The sequence below is a fragment of the Macrobrachium rosenbergii genome, chromosome 26 (assembly GCF_040412425.1).
Source record: "Macrobrachium rosenbergii isolate ZJJX-2024 chromosome 26, ASM4041242v1, whole genome shotgun sequence".
NCBI classification, from domain to species: Eukaryota; Metazoa; Arthropoda; class Malacostraca; order Decapoda; family Palaemonidae; genus Macrobrachium; species Macrobrachium rosenbergii.
In genome coordinates this window covers 50346604-50369796 of record NC_089766.1, presented here as the reverse complement: position 1 = coordinate 50369796, position 23193 = coordinate 50346604, and the positions used below count along the sequence as shown (strand labels likewise).

The 23193-nt window shown below is 40.3% G+C and overlaps 1 protein-coding gene across 2 annotated transcripts in view; it reads left to right on the top strand.

Annotated features, from left to right (window-relative positions):
• Positions 1-23193, top strand: part of LOC136853193 (protein krueppel-like) — a 177014-nt gene that overhangs the window by 32655 nt on the left and 121166 nt on the right. Inside the window, exon 1 of one of the 2 annotated variants that reach the window (XM_067128553.1) lies at positions 16324-17050. The exons of the other annotated variant lie outside the window; for it this stretch is intronic. Coding sequence (XP_066984654.1) covers positions 17041-17050 — 10 coding nt within the window. The 5' untranslated portion in view covers positions 16324-17040. Of the gene's footprint in view, positions 1-16323; positions 17051-23193 lie in introns of those variants that run through there. 2 annotated transcript variants of the gene reach the window in all.

The window sequence follows — 23193 nt, the reverse complement described above, 5'->3', positions numbered from 1 at the left end:
TATGAAACTGAGACGTCCTGGATTTTCTGAACAATTTTTAACGGACAGTCCTTTCCTTGCCATCATCAGGAGACAGAAATATAAAAAATCAAAGATTTAAAGAAAAAAAAGGGGAAAAAAGAATCCCGAAGGTTGGTGTCCCACGTCTCGCCGCCGCCTCCTCCTCCTCCTCCTCCTCCTCCTCCTCCTCCTCCTCCTCCTCCTTCCTTATCTGTTAACCATCTCGGTTTTCGTCTCCGTTTTCATTCGAGTGAATGCAGCGCAAAGGAGATCGATGCCCTCAGAAATCCTCCTCCGGCATCGCTCTTCCATTCTCCTTGGTCTTCCAGCGTCCATACCCTTCCGTTGGGGCGGGTGGTGGTGGGGGGGGGGAGGAGGAGGAAAGGGGGTTAGGGGTCGCTGGAGTTGGAGGGGGAGGGTGAGGAGAAGGGTCATGACGGGGAGTGATGGCTACAAATGTCCAGCCATCCGGAAAAATGGCGGCCCCGACAACAAGCACAGCAGCTGGCGTCGCATAATGATGAATATGCCCAACCCTTAATCAGGATATATGCCCCTGCTGATGCCCCGGCTCCGGTTTCCCCCTTCTTCTTCTTCTTCTTCTCTACTCTTTGCCTGGACCTTGCTGATATGACCCCTGCTACTATTTTTTTTTTTTTTTTTTTTAAGTGTAAGGACCAAATAACATGCTGGTGCTCGAATCATATTGATCTCACCTGCTTTCCAGGGACACCCACAGGTAACTCATTAATCAACTTCCAGAATCTAGAATAGAATAGAATTTAGACCAAATGCCAAGCGCTGGTCCTATGAGGCCAGTCAGCGCTGAAACGGAAATTGACATTAAAAGGTCTGAAAGTTGTAACAGGAGGAAAACCTCTCAGTTGCATTAGGAAACGAATTTTAGAGAGGGTGGAGAGTCAGATGGAAGAAAGAAAATACAAACGGAGGTAAAGTAAACTCCAGAATCTAGAGTAACGTCCAAATGAAACACAATGCTGGAGAGCGTCAATTCATAATGGATAAACCTCGAAGTCCCCGGTTGGGAGGTCTGGCGCAAGAAGTCTCAACCGATCACCCCCTGCCTGCCTTTATCCCGTTTCCGAGGAGGGTTGTAAAGGGAGAAAAACCCTCCCCCTCCTCCTCCTTCCTTTCCCTTCTGTTCCCCATAACCCTCACATGTCATATGAATATGCAAAAGCCTGGAAAAGCCCATAACATTAACTTCCGGGTGCCTGGCCTTTCGGGTACCTGGCGGGCCTCCTTGGAAAGACGCAAATAAGGTTCGGCCGCAACAGGAATTAAGACTCCCTTCGAAATGGAAGGACAAATCTCGAAGAGTTCTTCTGTTCGGCTACGGGGCGGCCATAAAGGGCGCGAAGGAAGGACCTCACGAACGGAATTTCTGAAAGTTTCTGATGTGCCCTCAGAATCTCTTAGGAAGCTGAGGAAATAAGTGTTTATCCGTTACAGATGGATTGGAATTAGTTTCGGTGGTATTCAGGGGAACTGTGACTACTCATAAGCAAACGTGAAGAATTCTGAAAGACGTTTGCTTTAATAGTTCCATGTTCCTCGCATTTGGTCGTTGAAAGTGACAAGGCGTGCACACCTTATCAGTTCTCAATGATCGCTTTATTCAAGGGTCCAAACCGTGGTTTTCCATATAATACAAAATGTATTTGCAATACAAGTACCGTACGGGGATCATTTGTAATTTTAGATTGGGCAAAAGAAATCGTGTTCAACTAGCAGCACTGCCAGTAAAATATTATTATTATTATTATTATTATTATTATTATTATTATTATTATTATTATTATTATTATTATTATTATTCAGAAGATGAAACCTATTCATACGGAACAAGCCCACCAAAGGGCCAGTGACTTGGAATACAAGCTTCCAAAGAATATGATGGTGTTCATTAGGAAGAAGTAAGAGGAGGTAAAGGGAAATACATAAAGAATAGGTTGCACTTATTAAAAAGAAATAAAATAAATTAATAAATTAATAGGGAAAACTATATTAAAAATCCAAGGAAAATAGTGTTAGAGTAATATGAATTCTTCAAGGAAGGACGTTCCGAAAATCATCATCTAATATAGTGGAATGAGAAGAATGAATGGCCGAAAGTGCAGTAATATTCTTGTCTCTTCAATGGGCCATGAAAGGAGGACTCCTATTTAGAAGTTCAAAGCTCAACATGTAAAAAATTTGCCTTAGTTTCTTCGGCGCAATCGAGTTTTCTGTACAGCGTATAATCAAGCCCACTGAAAATAGATCTATCTTTCGGTGGTCTCGCTATAATGCTGTATGAGCCGCGGCCCATGAAGCTTTAACCCACGGCCCGGTGGTGGCCTGTCCTATATCGTTACCAGAAGCACGATTATGGCTAACTTCAACCTTAAATAAAATAAAAACTACTGAGGCTAGAGGGCTGCAATTTGGTATGTTTGATGATTGGAAGGTGGATGATCAACATACCAAGTTGCAGCCCTCTAGCCTCAGTAGTTTTCAAGACTTGAGGGCGGACAGATAAAAGTGCGGACGGACAAACAAAGCCGGCACGATAGTTTCTTTTACAAAAATTTAAAAATGAGAGTTCTCATATCTAATATCTTTTCTTAAAGAACCTCCATGCAGTAAGAAGCTAAACATTGTTACATACTAAATGCTCTAAGCCACAGACTTTGCGTTACCTACCCATTATTACTTGTGAATCTTCCTCATGAATGATGAATGGCTGAACACCAAGTCATTTAGTTCATAATGAAGAAAATGCAGATGTTGGTTTACACAAGTTATTCATTAAACAGCAGCTACTGCCCTTTGCAGATTACGTTCAATAATTGCGTGCAAGACAAAAGCACGCATGCAGGAATGCTCAGGCATACGCATACGAGCTAGGAATACTGTAGAGATACCGGATGAATTTACTCTCTCTCTCTCTCTCTCTCTCTCTCTCTCTCTGCCATGCTCAACGTTGTCAGTCATGCAAATGCAGTATTGTAAATATGCGCATTTTACTTATAATGATCAAATTCTGATGACAAGTTCAGAAGATGAGAGAGAGAGAGAGAGAGAGAGAGAGAGAGAGAGAGAGAGAGAGAGAGAGAGAGAGAGAGAGAGAGAGAGAGAGAGTAAATGCGTGGGTGGATGTTTTTCTGAAAAGACCAGGTTATGAATAAGGCGAGGACATTACCTCCTCTTTCTACTCTCCTATTTCCTTACTCTTCCCTCCTCCCCCTTTCCCTCCCCCCTCTCTATCTATGTATAACATCTGGCCTTAGCCTTCTCCTCCTCTTCTCATTCTAAATAAGAAACCAACAGAAAGGAAGGGAGAGAAAGAGAGAAGGGAGGGATAAAGAAAGGAAAGAAAGAGTGTATGCAAAATGGGGTCTCAGATAGCATCTCGTTACCCCTGATTCGGGTGATCGCCAGATGAAAGGAGATTCGGTGGAAGGAGGTTGAGGAAGGGGGAAGAACTGCAGGAGGAGGAGGAGGAGGAGGAGGAGGAGGAGGAGGAGGAGGAGGAGGAGGAGGAGGAGGAGGAAGCAGAAATCAGAAGATATCTGCCTAAATCTCGCTAAATTTCGTTTACGATGTCGAGCAATTGGACTGTGGAACAGCCTCCCTACTGAAGATGTCTTGCAATTGGACTGTGGAACAGCCTCCCTACTGAAGATGTCTTGCAATTGGACTGTGGAACAGCCTCCCTAATGAAGATGTCTTGCAATTGGACTGTGGAACAGCCTCCCTACTGAAGATGTCTTGCAATTGGACTGTGGAACAGCCTCCCTACTGAAGATGTCTTGCAATTGGACTGTGGAACAGCCTCCCTACTGAAGATGTCTTGCAATTGGACTGTGGAACAGCCTCCCTACTGAAGATGTCTTGCAATTGGACTGTGGAACAGCCTCCCTACTGAAGATGTCTTGCACTTGGACTGTGGAACAGCCCCCCCTACTGAAGATGTCTTGCAATTGGACTGTGGAACAGCCTCCCTACTTGTCTTGCATTTGGACTGTGGAACTGTCCCCCTACTGAAGATGTCTTGCAATTGGACTGTGGAACAGCCTCCCTACTGAGATGTCTTGCAATTGGACTGTGGAACTGCCTCCTTACTGAAAATGTCTTGCAATTGGACTGTGGAACTGCCTCCCTACTGAGATGTCTTGCAATTGGACTGTGGAACTGCCCCCCCTACTGAAGATGTCTTGCAATTGGACTGTGGAACTGCCTCCCTACTGAGATGTCTTGCAATTGGACTGTGGAACTGCCTCCCTACTGAAGATGTCTTGCAATTGGACTGTGGAACAGCCTCCCTACTGAGATGTCTTGCAATTGGACTGTGGAACTGCCTCCCTACTGAAGATGTCTTGCAATTGGACTGTGGAACTGCCTCCCTACTGAGATGTCTTGCAATTGGACTGTGGAACAACTGAAGATGTCTTGACTTGGACTGTGGAACAGCCTCCCTACTGAGATGTCTTGCAATTGGACTGTGGAACTGCCCCCTACTGAGATGTCTTGCAACTGGACTGTGGAACTGCCTCCCTACTGAGATGTCTTGCAATTGGACTGTGGAACTGCCCCCTACTGAAGATGTCTTGCAATTGGACTGTGGAACTGCCTCCCTACTGAGATGTCTTGCAATTGGACTGTGGAACTGCCTCCCTACTGAGATGTCTTGCAATTGGAATGTGGAAAAGCCTCCCTACTGAAGATTTCTTGCAATTGGACTGTGGAACAGTCTCCCTACTGAAGATTTCTTGCAGTTGGACTGTGGAACAGTCTCCCTACTGAAGATTTCTTGCAATTGGACTATGGAACTGCCTCCCTACTGAGATGTCTTGCAATTGGACTGTGGAACTGCCCCCCTACTGAAGATGTCTTGCAATTGGACTGTGGAACTGCCTCCCTACTGAGATGTCTTGCAATTGGACTGTGGAAAAGCCTCCCTAATGAAGATCTCTTGCAATTGGACTGTGGAACAGTCTCCCTAATGAAGATTTCTTGCAATTGGACTGTGGAACAGTCTCCCTACTGACGGTTTCTTGCAATTGGCCTGTGGAACAGCCTCCCTACTGAAGATGTCTTGCAATTGGACTGTGGAACAGCCTCCCTACTGAAGATGTCTTGCAGTTGGACTGTGGAACAGCCTCCCTAATGAAGATGTCTTGCAATTGGACTGTGGAACAGCCTCCCTACTGAAGATGTCTTGCAATTGGACTGTGGAACAGCCTCCCTACTGAAGATGTCTTGCAATTGGACTGTGGAACAGCCTCCCTACTGAAGATGTCTTGCAAATGGACTGTGGAACAGCCTCCCTGCTGAAGATGTCTTGCAATTGGACTGTGGAACAGTCTCCCTGCTGAAGATGTCTTGCAACTGGACTGTGGAACAGTCTCCCTGTTGAAGATGTCTTGCAATTGGATTGTGGAACAGTCTCCCTGCTGAAGATGTCTTGCAATTGGACTGTGGAACAGTCTCCCTGTTGAAGATGTCTTGCAATTGGACTGTGGAACAGTCTCCCCACTGAAGATGTCTTGCAACCGGACTGTGGAACAGCCTCCCTACTGAGGATGTCTTGCAATTGGACTGTGGAACAGCCTTCCTACTGAAGATGTCTTGCAATTGGACTGTGGAACAGCCTCCCTACTGAAGATGTCTTGCAATTGGACTGTGGAACAGCCTTCCTACTGAAGATGTCTTGCAATTGGACTGTGGAACAGCCTTCCTACTGAAGATGTCTTGCAATTGGACTGTGGAACAGCCTTCCTACTGAAGATGTCTTGCAATTGGACTGTGGAACAGCCTTCCTACTGAAGATGTCTTGCAATTGGACTGTGGAACAGCCTCCCTACTGAAGATGTCTTGCAATTGGACTGTGGAACAGCCTCCCTACTGAAGATGTCTTGCAACTGGACTGTGGAACAGCCTCCCTACTGAAGATGTCTTGCAACTGGACTGTGGAACAGCCTCCCTACCGAGGATATCGTGCAATTGGAACTTCAAAAGTTCAAGCAAAGATGCCATGCATTAATACCGATACTATTTTCCAAGCATTTTAATACATTATTTATTTATTAATCATTTTTTCCCTTTTTTCTTTTTTACAAGTGACATTTCTTTCTGTATTTCCCTTTATCTCCTCTTACTTCTTCCTAATGAACACCATATTCTTTGGAAGCTTGAATTTCAAGTCAATGGCCCTGTGGTGGGCTTGTTCCATATGAATAGGGTTCATCTACTGAATAATAATAATAATAATAATAATAATAATAATAATAATAATAATAATAATAATAATAATAATAATAATAATAATAAACCTGTAAGTTGAAGATTTTTTCTTTTGAAAATTAGTATAGTTATTCAATTCGGTATACTTATTTTTTTTTTTTACTCTCCCTGCCTCTGTCTCCCAGTGTCCCTCCTAGACAATCCGTCATACCACTCCGAATGACAGTAGTTCTTACCAGCCGCCCGCACCAGCTGCCCACGTATGCCTGCCTACCCAAAGTCCTCCCTATTCACACCCCCCCAACCCCCTCTCTCTCTCCCCCCCCAACCCCCTCTCTCTCTCTCCCCCTCCCCATCTCTCTCTCTCTCCTCTTAAAAGGTTTCATTATCAAATTCGACGACAAAAACTCGTATCTTATCGTTGTTTGTATCTAAATCCCGAACGCTACACTCACTCGCTCACTCGTCCAGGCCGAATCTTCTCCCAGTGTCCTCTTCCATCGGCTGAATTCACTGCTCAGACCCTCAGCCATGTGTTCTCTGCACCCACGCATTTCTTCTTTTCCTCGACTTTTCCATGGGTCTTTTTCGGTGTAGCAGAGAGAGAGAGAGAGAGAGAGAGAGAGAGAGAGAGAGAGAGAGAGAGAGAGAGAGAGAGATTACTCACAAGCGTACACATATGCATACATATATATATGAACATACATACACTATAATCTATATATATACAAATATACATACATATATATATATTATGTATATAAGCATAAATATATTTTATATATAAATATAATATATACATACATATATATATATATATATATATATATATATATATATATATATATATATATATATATATATATATATGCGATACAAATGTTTGTCCATATATATACATGCACTAACGACGAAACTGAGCAATACATCATCAAGAAACGATGGTAACCAGCAAATACGCTTCGCCACGAATGCGTGGAAAATTAATGAAATGGGAACATGTTATTAGAACGTTTACCAGAGACCATTCATAATTTGAGTATTTTTCCACTGCCTTTTCATCCCGTCTGAAAAGCGCAGATCCAGTAGGTGGGTATACCATTCCTTTATGATATCTATAAAGGGATGAATAAAACACGCCCTCCTTAATAAAACTGAAACATACACGCGGCCGTATTCAAACTTTAGTGCCAGACAGGACTATGTACTTCGAATAAAACTTGGCGTAAGCCTAAATTTTGACCGGTTCCGAAAAGCAAAGAGGTGAAGTTGTGTAGGTGTATGTGTGTGTATGTACATTACTCATACGTGTCCATACGGCATACGTGAATGAAAGGCAATGGCTTTTCCCATGTGTAATGGCATCTTAGGGATTCTCTTTACCAAGCTCCTCAACACAGCGGACCTGAAGATATCGTAAGCTCGACTTTATTTTGATGTTTGTCCTTCAAGACGCAGCCGATACTCGGTTATGCCCAAGTTTTTAATGTATGGTGAATTGAGGAGAACATTTCCGGTGTTGTTAGTTACACTGTTTATATTGGCATGTCAGCATACTATTGTTAATAACCGTGAACGTTTTTCAAAATATCTTTCCTGTATGAACATTATACACACACACACACACACACACACATATATATATATATATATATATATATATATATATATATATATATATATATATATATATATATATATATATATATATATATATATATATATATATATATATATATATATATATATACACACACACATATATATGTATGTATATATAGTATGTGTATAAGATCTTCGTTACGTAAATGCACCTGATGAACAGCCGACTGAAGTGGGTGGCAGCTACGGTATAGAGAAGCCCACAGCGCTACGAACATTACCCGAAAGAGGAGACTTAGCACCCTCCTATATAGGTGTATGTATTATAAATTGTGATTCATATAAAAGCAGGTATGAGACGACTTACGGTTATCAATAAGAAAAATGTTATGACAAGATTATCTCTCTCTCTCTCTCTCTCTCTCTCTCTCTCTCTCTCTCTCTCTCTCTCTCTCTCTCTCCCCTTATTTCATTTTCGCCTATACAGTTTGTCAACCGGCAAGTCGGCTTTATTCTCAACCAATCGACAAACCGAAATCCTCTCTCATCACAAAGTTGACGTCCAAATCACAACCCGTTTCGTTCATGCCTGCAGAAGTATTCCTGGGGGATGGTGTCAAATCATTCCCCAGAAAGAAAGGAAAAGAAAGAAAAAAAAGGAAGAAAAAAAAGGGAAACATCAGAGGTCTTCCCAGTCGCCGAAAACTTTGGCCTCCATCATCATGGTGGTCGTTCGTTCTCTTCCTTTGATGACATCTCCGGCGCTATTGCCGAAGAAAACACACTTTTCCACGTGGCCAGGAGCCTCAAAAGAACTTATCAAAAGTTCTTAAAAAGGGAAAATACAGAATAAGGGAAAAAAACTCGACTTTTTTCTCCTTTCGGGTGAAAGGTTCGAGGGAGGGTGGGAAGGTGCGTTCGTTGTTCCCGTAGAGTTTAACAGCTCTCTACTCGGGAGCGCCTACATTTTGTAGTCATAGTTTTCATTCTCCTGGCGGCCTTTGAAGCAAGAGCCCGTGCTGGAATAAAAAGCCGGTTCAGTCTAGAACAAAATCGTTCTCATATTAAGGATTATCCTCTCAACTTTTCCGTATCTTTGTGTTATTCTTGGTATTTTCAGTTTGTACATCCTTCTGTGAACATTAGTGGTGCAAGTATCCATGCAGTATTTCAGTCTATCATTGAGAACGAGCTTATTGGCGCGAGCGCTACGCGCGCCGGAACCCGGCGCTGCTGTCTCCCCTACCAACCCCGCCCCCACCCAGGGCGGACATACAGGTTTGCAGGAGGAGGGTGGATGTCTCCTCTACCCTCCCGTTCTCCTACCAACCCCGCCCCTACCCGGGGCGGACAAACCGGATTGCAGGGGGTGGATGGCTGTGTCATGTCTCCCCTATTGTCACTCGGGGTATGACAAACAAGATCCACTCAGATTTTATCGTTATAGATTCTCCTTTTATCCCTCATTTCGATGAGATGTGAAAGCGATCATTTGCTCAGTGAAGGACCTCATTTTCTTTAATCAACAGGCATAACTGTAACGATTCCTTCTTTCCTGGAAGCCACGTAATACTTCTCAAGGCATCACATCCCACAATATTAAAAAAAAAAAGAGTAGTATTCTCTATTCTTATAGGATTGTTGTCTTTCTTTCTCCACTAATCCCATGAATTGGAATTCTCTACATGCTTAAGTGTTCCCCGATTCGCTCTTAGTTAATCGTTTCCTTCCCCTTCTCGTTTCCAGCAGGCCTGTCCTACTTTAGCTCACTGGCTGACCCGTTCTTTCGGCCTTCTAATAAAAAGGTATAAACTTCGTACTCTCGCCCCCATTAGTGTGGTCTATTAATTAACGTTCCCATGCCGGATGGTGTCAAGAAATCGATTTTTTTTCTGTCCGCCCTCAGGCTAGAGGGCTGCAAATTGGTATGGTGATCATCCACCCTCCAGTCACCAAACATACCAAATTGCAAACCTCTCTAACCTCAGTAGTTTTTATTTTACTTACGGTTAAATTTAGCTATGATCGTTCGTCTGGCACCGATATAGGTGCCAACAACACAGGCCACCACCGGGCCGTGGCTGAGGGTTTCATACAGCATTATACGCTGTACAGAAGACTCTACTGCGCATTTTTTACTTGTATTTTTGCACTGTTGTTTTTGTACTCAATTCCGTCTCATCCCGGCTGCGACATCCAGTCGTCTGACGAATTTCGCCAGGATTGCTTTGATGAGGCATTGGTTATATTCCACGTCAATCAGGAAGGCCAACAACTAAACAGCTTAATATTCCAGAAACGTAACAGCCTTGTTCAAGGCAACGCCGGCCTTCTTCAAGGGTTAACGAGTTCTTATTCATTAAATCGACCATTTGTGTATTTTCACTAATTATAACTTGCTTTCATTTCCACTACTACTTCTTCCTCTTTCATTTGAGAGATCTGTTCCCTGAAGACTTTCAGACAAGGTTCCTTCTCCTCCCGCTTGTCCCACCAGAGCAATAATTCTGCGCTTAAGCGTCAGTCATACTAATTCCTTTTAGCATTTCGCAGTCTTATTTATGAGAAAACTGCTGATATAACCATTGTTTTGGATATACTGCAGTGGAATCTGCAAGCTATCACTAAATCATTACTTTCTTTAAAAATTATTTTAGGATACTATAATTGGGGTTCCTGATACACTATTCCAGAGATGGACAGGCCACACCTTGGCAGAGACTGAACAAAACTAGTACAATAAGCGTGAAAGAAGAGAAACAAGTAAAAAATCGAGTTTTCTGTACAGCGTATAATGCTGTATGAAACTTTCAGCCACGGACCATGAAATTCTTAGCCGCGGCCCGTGAAACTCTTTGCCGCGACCTATGAAACTCGGCCACTGTCCGGTGGTAGCCTCAGCCATAGCCCATAAAACTCAACCACGGTCCGGTGGTGGCCTGTGTTATTGGCACCTATAGCTGGGCCAGAAGTACAATTATGGCTAACCTGAACCTTAAATAAAATAAAGACTAATGAGGGTGGAGGGGTCAGTGGTTTTTAAGATCTGAGGACGGACAGAAAAAGTGCGGACCGACAGACAAAGCCGGCACAATAGTTTTCCCTTACAGAAAACTAAAACTGCCTCTTCAAGAAAGGAAGGGTAAAGTGTCATGACAGGCAGCACCAGATCAAAGCATGGCACTTATACACCACCACTGCTCATTTCTGAAAAATGCGAAAGCCTCTGGAGGAGAGATTTGAACGAAGTTGCCCGGAGTCAGGTCCGTGCTCTCTGCTATGATGCTGTTCCCCGCAAGACTTTAAGCCCGTTTTAGGTCTTTTTCTCTAGGATTAAACTTTTTTATGTAAACACTCGATTTCATACTTTTGACTCTTTCTATTTATTCAGACGAATATAAAAAAAAAAAAAAAAAAATCGGTGGGAAGAACGGTGAGCCAAACCACGAACTTATAGCGAAGGAGCGCTTCAAGTCAAGAAATACAGAAGCCATGAGGGACTTCCAAAGCTATTGCCGAAGCGTGTAAATCGAAGGAGTAACAAATTTCCTCGGAGAAAATGTGCGAAGAAGACCGTGAGTGGAACAAGAGGAGTGACAGATAATTCGGGGCGAATGGGTCCTGCCTCTGCTACTTTTCACTGTTCTTTACAACTTCTGCTACAGAATCGGCTTGGAGAGTTAGAAAGATGGAAACCACAACACGTCTGCCATCATTTCTTGATAGGGATTCTATTGGATCGCTTATTTAGCCCACGTAATAATAATAATAATAATAATAATAATAATAATAATAATAATAATAATAATAATAATAATGGGAGGGTCACTCACAGCAGATGGAGACAGCTCCTGAATAATAATAATAATAATAATAATAATAATAATAATAATAATAATAATAATAATAATAATAATAATAATTTACACATTCATTTTGAAGTAGTAAAGTAATTTCGACTGAGTTCAAACATTAATAAAGTCTTAGGAAAATTTCACCAAGATTTCGTCTGTGTTTGTCGGACTTGAAATTAAGCCACGAGAGACCTGACAAGTGCCTGCCCTAACTAAGGTATATACAAAAAAAAAAAATTAGAACAAAATCTATTCATTGATCTTCGGAACCGAAGGTCATGTTTTTCTATCGTCGATTAGGCTTGAAATGGCATGGGTAAAGCGCGAACGAATATTTCGTCACTCAATCAAGGTCCTGTGATGCTGCCAATTTCGAACCTCCATCTTCCAAATTGTCAGAGTTATTCATGTTCAAAGAACTTACAACATTCACAGCAATAATAATAATATAATAATAATAATAGGTAGTAGACCCTCTTTTAAACATGAATGGAGATACAGCAAAAGTAAAGAAAGGTGTTGCAACTAGGGGCCGAAGGAACGTTGCAAAGAACCTTAAGTAATGCCTACAGTGCACCGCTTGAGGTGCGCTAACGGCACTAACCCCCCGTAATGGTGAGAAACTCTATTTAGGACATCGGAATAGGTATATTTTTCGTACATCCTTCAAACTGAGGAGTCCTCCTCCTCCTCCTCCTCCTCCTCCTCCTCCTCCTCCTCCTCCTCCTCCTCCTCCTCCTCCTCCTCCTCCTCCTGAATTCACCTTAGAATTCCCGAGGGCGGCGTGAACAAAATCACCTCCCTTTCGAGGGCAAAACCCGAAGCCAGAAAGCAAAGGCTCTTCTTGGTTTGCCAATCGCACAGTGCCGGCGGTGCTCCACATTTATTATGATTTATGACGGCTTAGGAGGAGGAGGAGGAGGAGGAGGAGGAGGAGGAGGAAGGAAGAGAGGATAGAGAGAAAGAGAGAGAGGTAAGGGAGGGAGTGGGTATTAGGAAGTGGGTAGCGTGGAATGATGAGGAATAATAGGAAGAGGGGGAGGGGGTCTCTAGGTGGGAGTTGGGAGGTTGGAGGAGCCTTAGGTGGGAAAGCAAAGCTGGTGGAGGAGAGATGGGCTTGATGGAAGATGGGGGTAAGAGAGGGAAAGAAAAATGGGCACGTAGAAGGAGTCTGGGGGTGGGGGTGGGAGAAGGTTGGGGGATTTGCGAAGGACAATAGGAAGTCGAAGAAGATTCGGATGTTAACGCGTGGGAGGTAGATGGACCGTTTTATAGATGGGGGAACCGATGAAGCTGATTAGCTTCGGCCTGAAATGGGAGGCCCCTGAGATGCATGGTGGGTATGTATGTATATATATATATATATATATATATATATATATATATATATATATATATATATATATATATATATATATATATATATATATATATATATATATATATATATATATATATATATATATATATATATATATATATGTACATATATCTATATACATATATGTACATATATTTATATACATATAAATATATATATATATAAATTATATGTATATATTATATATATATATATAATCATCTTTTAGCTTTCTTCAGATTTTCGGCATGCACGGTAGGCTATTTATAGCCTTTAATATAACCTTTATTATCATGGAAATTGTAATTACTGGTATTTCATGTAACTTTCCTTTCATAGGTAACATAATTACTGGCATTTCATGTGGCTTTCCTTTTATAGGTAACATAATTACTGCTTTCCTTTTATAGGTAACATACCCGTCAATCACCACCAAATTTTTTCAGTACATTTTCCCATCTTGTTAATATCTCCTAAAAATATGAACTGACTAGATTGTTACCAATTACAAAACATATTGAGGCAGTCAAAATCCATTTTAGAAGTCGCACCAGTGGGATGGCGGATAAATGGCGTCGCTAAGTATATATGAAGAAGATTACGGTACCGATATATCTTGACCAAGTCTGACGGAGCGACTGCTGACTATACAAGACGGTAAACAACCGAAGAGAGAGAGAGAGAGAGAGAGAGAGAGAGAGAGAGAGAGAGAGAGAGAGAGAGAGAGAGAGAGAGAGAGTTTAATAGAATATAGAATTTAGGCCCAAATGCCAAGCACTGGGACCTATGAGGTCATTCAGCGCTGAAAGGGAAATTGGCAGTAAGGAGGTTTGAAAGGTGTAACAGGAGGAAAACCTCAAAGCAGTTGCACTCTGAAACAATTTTAGGAGAGGGCGGAAAGTCAGATGGAAGAAAGAGAATATGAACGGAGGTACAGTGAAAGGAATGAAATGGGTTGCAGCTAGGGACCGAAGGGACATTGCAAAGACCCTTAAGTAATGTCTACAGTGCACCAATTGAGGTGCACTGACGGCACTTCCCCCCACGGGGTAGCCTAACGGCAGCATCCAGCCATATTCATGATCAACTAGCCCCCTACGGGACTAGCTTAACCGAAAACCACCCTATCATGATCAGCGAAGAAACTGCTCACCGCTCTCACTGAATGGAGCTCACTTCGTGGCCAAGGAAATTTTGAAATCTATTGCATATTTCTGCATTTATATCCAAGAGATTGGTCCGTTAATTAAATTGTTTCTTTACACTGACATTGATAATCCGACAGTGCGTACCTTTCTGCTTCATTTAATTATACTGGAAATATAAGAACATATTTAGGTATTAATGTAAAAAGCTTTGTATTTTTATACATACATACATTATATATATATATATATATATATATATATATATATATATATATATATATATATATATATATATATATATATATATATATATATATATATATATATATATATATATATATATAGAGAGAGAGAGAGAGAGAGAGAGAGAGAGAGAGAGAGAGAGAGAGAGAGAGAGAGAGAGAATATTTATCGTTTAGTTTCTAAAAATTCGTCGCTTATTACGTAGAATTTTTCCGAGCTAAAATGAGTGGTGCCAAACATACGCATCCTAAAAAAAAAAAAAAATACCGCCATAAAGCCGCTACGGAAAGAAAATGGCTGAACGCGAGTGGTGAGCCCTGTAAAACCTCCATCACTTTTTGGCTGAGCTTATACCCTGGGCAATCTGAGATAGAAGGGGTATGGAGGAGATGCCAGATATTGTTTTTCTTTTGGTTGATGAAACACAAGCCAGGTCACTTGTAATACGAAACGCGATCAGATTACGGTATTCCCAAGCTGACTGACTGTGCCATGCATAGAAGTTACGTTGGTTGATTTTTAATTCAATTAAAAGAATTCAACGATAAAAAACCAGTTGGCAACTCGGCGGTGCCAAGCCGCCCATGCTTTTTTTATGACGGCTGTTGCCAACTCGCCTATATTCATTTCTATTTTACTATCTTCCTTACGATCTCAAATGCTTTATTTTTTATCATTTATGTAATTTTGATATTTCAGGGCATTCCTGCTTTTCAACTTCCGCCCGAAAATAAAAATAAATAAAGAAAAACGATCAGATAAAGGCTGTGTGACGAAGAGCGGACGCGGGGCAAGCTTTCGTTCACCCTTTTTTTGCCGCCTGGGCATAAAAAGCCTCGGGGTAACCCTTCCGTGATTGGTTCCCACGAAATGGGGCGGAGCTTAACCCTTTTCTAACTCTTTTACTGGCTACGGATGTTTCTGTGGGCTTGGCATGACGATGGCATTTTGAACAGCTGAACTTATACCTCTTTTGTTTTGTATATTAAAGCTTGTATTTATCGCCACCGATAGCATAAACAATGGGAGTTCACATATCCGTGATGTTGACAACAATTCATTGTTCTGCTAATCTTCAATAATCAAAGGGGCTCATTAACCAATCACGGTTTCCATCGGCGCAAGAAGATCAATGACCTGCGGTGATTGGACAACAGCTACCCGACCGCAAATGAGGGTGAAGCGACCTGACCTGGCTCCTCCCCTCTATCATGATACAAACTGACCATTAGTAGCATTGGAGTAATGGAGACATTTATTGATATTCGTACCTATTATGATGATGATTAAACATACACTCTTTTTACACAGTATATATATGTATATGTACATATATGTATTTATACAATATATATATATATATATATATATATATATATATATATATATATATACATACATATATATATATATATATATATATATATACATATATGTATGCATATATATATACATATACATATATATATGTATACATATACAGTATATTATATGGGTATGTGTCTGCGAAAGTCTTCATAACCCAATCCCACCTATGTGCATATTTCCCATAATTCTGCCTGTAAAAAAAAAAAAAAAAAAACCACCATCGAGCATTGTATGACATTTATTCCTACGCCAAAAGTGCGTCAAAAGATGAGTAGCGGAGACCGCTGCTGCCTTTTTGGCATAACGTCGACTTGCTATGCGTGGGAACCGTAGGCCTATACAGTACTATGTTAGTGGGTTTATAAGTAGCCCAGTGACCATAGAAGGCCCCCTACCTATACCCAATCCCGTACCCCACACAAGCACACACACACACTCACGCACTCCTGCCCAATGTGAGGAGGAAGGGGAGGAGCTAGGGAACAAGAAGGAAAAGGGGGGGTGAGGGTACGGTTGTGTGGGTGGGAGAAAAAGAGAGAGAGAGAGAGAGAGAGAGAGACACGCGCACACACACACACACACAGATGATCCTCGTGTGTAGATGTAGTTGTGTGCTGGTCTGTGACACAACGTCTCGCTGCAGCCTATGTAGGCCTCTCTTTCTCTCTGTCTATCTCCGCCTTTTTTGCAAAATTCTCTACGCCCGCCCTTTCTCTCTCTCTCTTCCCCCCCCCTCTCTCTCTCCTTCCGTACCTAAATCAAGACTTGAAGGCCGATACAGTTGATTCCTTAGCAACAAAGGAAAGTGTGAATATGTATGCGTCATATTTGTTTACATGTATGTACATTCACGATAGCACAACTCCTTTCGGGGGTCGGCGGGGACCAGACTGTGCCTGCGGTAGCCAATTCGTCCTTCCTGACTGTGATACTTTACAACGCCGATATACGAATTAAAGGAGGACTTCTCCTCGCTTTGATTCGGTGCCCGAAGTGAATCTCCGTTCGGATTGTGAATTCGCCCGCACTAGCCAAACTAACCACACTACTAACCACGTGTGCTGACAGTGTTGTGATTCTCTGGGGGGGAATAGAAACAGTCTAGTGTCAACATATACCCAGAAGACACACTGGAGGGAGCTGATCGACTCTCCCGGCTCCACAGATTATCTCGAGTTCCTCTTCTGCGCCAGCCCACCTGTAGCAGTGACTGAAGATGTCTACGCGTAAGTTGCCAATCTCTCTCTCTCTCTCCTCTTATGATTATTCTTATATAAAAAAACTATAGATCTGTTATTTCATAGACGTAAGAATTTAGAGAATTTCTCTAGTTGGAGGAATAGAAGCACGGGCCATCGTCAGTAGCCTAACTTGTATGTTGCCAATATTTCTTAAAACCAGATGCGCCTGTGATTAACAGCTAATTGCATTATGCAAACACTGATTAACTGATCAACCGATGTTTGTGCAATTAACGTTACAGTCATCATTTTCTGTATCCCGTTTCCCTTGTTACATGAAACCTGTCATGATGTGTGTGTATTTGTATTTGCATGCATATATATATATATATATATATATATATATATATATATATATATATATATATATATATATATATATATATATATATATATATATATATATATATATATATATATATATATATATATATATTATATATACATATATACTGTATATGTATATATGTATTGATATTATCCAAGCCCGGTGAGAACAAGAAGAGAGAAGAATGAAAAGAATGATCCCCTGAGGAAGAGAAGGAACCTGCCCTTGAAGACAGGCCGCAGGGAGGGAGTCCAAAGCTTGATAGCAGTGGGAAAGGAAGTTTGATAGAATATACAATGTAGGCCGAAGGGCAAGTTCTGGGACCGATGAGGTCATTTAACGCTGAAAGGAAAATTGAGAGTAAGAGTTCACAAGGTGTAACAGGAGGAAAACCTCGCAGTTGGGAGAGGGTGGAAAGTCAGATGGAAGAAAGAATATGAATGGAGGTACAGTAAAATGAATGAAAGGGGTTGCAGCTAGGGGCCGAAGGGAGGCTACAAAGACCCTTAAAGTAATGCCTACTGTGCACTGCGTGAGGTGCACTGACGGCATTACCTCCCATTACAGGGGCAGAGGGAGAAGAAGTTCGAAAACCGCACAATCAGAGGATTCTTCATTTCCACAAAGTGAATTTGCAAAGAGGCGACTAATATTTAGTGATCGGGTTTTATCAAGTCCATTACCAGACGAGTTAGGAGTTAATTGCTTTAGGGTTGAACGATGTTACTTTAATGGCAGGACATAAATCGCTAATGAGATTGATGTATGCAAATGGCGGCCTGCCTAAATTAGCTCGTTAATTTGTATATGAAATGATTCGTGACCCTTTTGATGGGTGAGTTTTTGCAAGCATTCCCGTATTTACAACTTCTACACACACACATTATATATATATATATACATATATATATACATATATATATATATATATATATATATATATATATATATATTGCGTATGTATATATAAATTTCTGACTCACATCGGGGATCGAACCCAGGTTTTTCAATTGAAGGACGAGACCGCTGCCTGCGATCCATCCTGATGTGAGTCAGAAATCTATTTTTGTTCCACACGTGATTGCGTGTTGATTATTTCATATATATATATATATATATATATATATATATATATATATATATATATATATATATATATATACAGTATATATATACATATAGATCGGTTCCTGTATAAGGAAATCATCCTTGATTCAGCAGTTAACGAACATACAAAGGAATGCCTGCTGTCTCCTCTTCCTGTAAGTCACCCACTGAAAACGCCTGCAAAACATATATACGTTATTGCTATTTGTATAAATGTGTGTCTGCATGGCTTGATCATTAGTCGTCTTCCCCTTCCACACTTACATTTTAGAATTCCCTACCTTCTTTTACGTTTCCATACCTAGAATCGAACCCGCCTTCGGTGTGAGAAACCTGTCTTTCACCAGTTCACGTGGCATGAAGGGTTTACCATTCCTAAGGTAACTTGTTCTTTTATTGGCTCGGTTTCCTTTCGATGGGTAACTGAAGAAGCATTAAAAAAAAGTGCATTTAAGTTTCGTTCTTTGTGGCAGTGATTTCGTCTTGTACGCCTGATTTGTGTGTCTTACGCTACCGTCTAATCAAATTCCGTTCATTAATTCCACAACACCTGTTATCTGACTCCGGTTTCCCAACGATCTGCAGATGTACCTCGAAGTTTTAACTGAATTGAATTGAATATAGAATTAAAGCCAAAAGGCCAAGCACTGGGGCCTATAAGGTCATTCAGCGCTGAAACGGAAATTAACGGTAAAAGGTTTGAAAGGTGTATAACAGGAGGAAAACCTCGCAGTTGAACTATGAATCTACTGTTAGGAGAGGGTGGAAAGTCAGATGGAAGAAAGAAAACATGAAAGGAGGTACAGTAAAAGGAAATAAATGTCAGTGGTCAAAACCTGAACTGTCATCCAGTGACGTATGAATACTATGCTTCGTTTTCTTTATTTTCCGTGTGAAAGCCTCCGTACCATTGTACCACCGTTCCACGCACGAACTTTCCTGAGTGGAAGTACCCCTATATAAGCACCCTTTCCTCTCTTTCTCTTTCCTTTTCTTTTCCAATTTTTTTTTTTTTCGTCTTTTCCAGTTTGGTTCAAAAAGAGAGTAAATGTTGCTTGTTGGGGTCATCATGAATGCCTTCTTCTCCCCTTAATCGTTCTGTTTATCAAATGAATTATTAGAATACCCCTCCATTCATGGAGGGCCTGTTCTGCCTGCATGTATAGCATTTCGATGACGCCTATTGTAAGAGTGCATATTATTATTATTATTATTATTATTATTATTATTATTATTATTATTATTATTATTATTATTATTATTATTATTAGTAGTAGTAGTAGTAGTAGTAGTAGTATTCAGAAGCTGAACCCTATTCATGATGTTTTTGCTGTTTAATTTACTGTTTATGTTTTCTGGATCGATTGAATCTGATTTTTTTTTATTTCATGTTCCAAAGGCTTTACCCTCGTAATGATTTCACAGAACATTCCATCCCGTTCACACAAGTCATTTCAGTGATCCAACGTAAAAGGGAGCACACCGAGATGAGAATGATAACAATAAGACGCAAATGGATGCTTTGAGAAAATTATGAATATACGCATATGCATCTATAACGACACAAACCAAGAAAAAAAAAAAAGTTATTACAAGTAGCGATGAATGAAAACGGAAACCACCTCATATTTCACATCGGAAATGCCTCTCTCTCTCTCTCTCTCTCTCTCTCTCTCTCTCTCTCTCTCTCTCTCTCTCTCTCTCTCTCTCTCTCTCTCTCTCATTATTCACACTTTTATCGCATCCTTGAAGATGGTTATGAGTTAAAATTCGCCTCACTCCGTGATGTAATACTCCAGTGACTAAGGGAATTATTCCACGATTTACACTTGGAAAAGTGTAAAGAAAACGAAGTGTTTACATGCGATACATGTTGTTATTACTGTAGGCACTATTTAGTACGTGAACGGGAACGATCCCTCACTATAGCTACAAGGCCATAGAGCCTCTTTGTGACCAATCTCACCCAGTTTTGGACTATTCCAATCTAGTCATCTGGGTTTTTAATGGGGAACTCCAGAAAGCGTAGTTAACAGGGATATCATTATTTTAGAAACCCGATGTGTCATTTAACAGGAATATTATGAACAGGACTATTATTGTCTTAGAAAGAAACCCGATGTGTTATTTAACAGGAATATTATGAGCAGGAATATTATTGTCTTAGAAACCCGATGTGTTATTTAACAGGAATATGAACAGGAATAGAAACCCCATATGTCATTTAACAGGAATATTATAAACTGGAATATTATTGTCTTATAAACCCCATGTATCATTTAACAGGAATATTATGAACAGGAATATTATTATCTTAGAAACCCCATGTGTCATTTAACAAGAATATTATTAACAGGAATATTATTGGCTTAGAAACCGCATGTATCATTTAACAGGAATATTATCATCTTAGAAACCCCATGTGTCATTTAACAGGAATACTATTAACAGGAATATTATTGGCTTAGAAACCCCATGTGTCATTTAACAGGAATATTATTGGCTTAGAAACCCCATGTATCATTTAACAGGAATATTATTGGCTTAGAAACCCCATGTGTCATTTAACAGGAATATTATTGGCTTAGAAACCCCATGTATCATTTAACAGGAATATTATTGGCTTAGAAACCCCATGTGTCATTTAACAGGAATATTACTGGCTTAGAAACCCCATGTGTCATTTAACAGGAATAATATTAACAAGGACATTAGGAAGAAGATTCGGCTGTCAACTGCCTTCTTAACAGGGCTAATTTTCCACCTGCAATACGAACCCTAATGAGCGTATCTCCTGGCCCTGGGCCGGTAGAGAAAAAAATAAATAAAATACAACGGTAGCTGCCATTTTTCTCTCCCGCGATCTGACTTTAAAAATCTTCATACCTCCTAAACTATCGTGCAGTGAGTTGCCGGCCCCAAAGGCCTTCTCGTAATGAAGAAAGTTATTCAACTTAAGTTGTTGCATTTTTCTCCACAGTTCTTTCATAACGTTAAATAACTTTTTGCAGAAATGTTAAAGTTTACCTCCTCCTATGCGCTCGCCATTAAAATTAAATTACCACAGACGGATAGTCTATGTGTACTTATTTAGTTCTCTATTCTTTTATTTATTACCGGACTTCAGCCCCATTGTACTGGTCTATTTTTTACGCCCTCTCTCTCGATTACTTTTGGATATAGGTTATGTAATGCCTAGTAGCCGCTTATACGTGTTCGAAGGAAAGTTTATAAAAATCTATGGCACAGAGAGAGAGAGAGAGAGAGAGAGAGAGAGAGAGAGAGAGAGAGAGAGAGAGAGAGAGAGAGAGAGAAAGAGAGAGGGGGGCCGTAGACAACTATCGATGTGATTCACCCCTATATATTTATGCGCCACCCAAAAGCGACCCGTCACAAACATCGGCCAAACCAGGCCTGATACGAAATCTTGTTTGTGTTTTGCTTGGCATGGCAGGGCCTTGTTAACAGGGAACCAAACAGTCAGTGGTACGATGTAATTGGTGCCCCCTCATCAGAGCGGATTGACTCCTTCCTGACTCGGAGTAAACAACGGGTATAAGGGTTGATGGGAAGTGCATGCGCCGTCAAGTCGGAAGCTATAGACGGCTTTGGACCCAGTTCGGTTTTCCGTTTGGAGAAGAGAGACCTGTGTGTGTCATTTAACATGGAATACGATTAACGGGAATGTTGTTATCCTAGAAACCCCGTCTGTCATTTAACAGGAATATTATTATTCTAGAAACCCCATCTCTCATTTAACAGGAATATTATTATTTTATAAACCCCTTATGTTATTTAACAGAAACATCATTAACAAGAATACTACCTCAGAAAATCCCCAATGTCACTTAGCGGGAATATTATCATCTTAGAAACCCCTTGTCATTTAACAAGAATGTTGTTATTTTAGAAACATCATATATTATTTAACAGGAATATTATTATTATTATTTCAGCACTAGCACTGTTCCCGTTAGTGGTGTCATGAATATAACTGCTCTATATTTTATTACATGCTGGTACGACTCTACTTTATCGATGTGTTTGTTTACTGTATATGGCCATCAGTTGATAAAGTATATTATTATTATTATTATTATTATTATTATTATTATTATTATTATTATTATTATTATTATTATGTATATGGCCATCAGTTGATAAAAGTATATTATTATTATTATTATTATTATTACACTTTTCAATTCATAAACTATAATTTCGTAGAAACAACCACACAAACGTTTGTTACTGCACTTCTAATGGACCAAGAAATAAAGGGGACGTCGTTTTATTCCGATACTGAACAGGCTGCCTCGTGACTCTGCAACATAAGAGTGATGATGATGATGATGATGATTAATTATTATTATTATTATTATTATTATTATTATTATTATTATTATTATTATTATTATTCAGATGCCCCCTATTCATACGGAACAAGCCCACCAAAGGGGCCATTGACTTGAAATTCAAGAAGCTTCCAAAGAATATTAAGGTGTTCATTAGGAAGAAGTAAGAGGAGGTAAAGGGAAATACAGAAAGAGGAGAACTCACTAATTAAAAAGAATGTATAAATTAGTAAATAATAAATTAATAAACAGATAAAAATGTATTAAACAGAACTGAAGGTGATCCAGACTCGTGAAGGAATTGAACTACTCAGTGTAATCAAGTAATTCGTAAATTT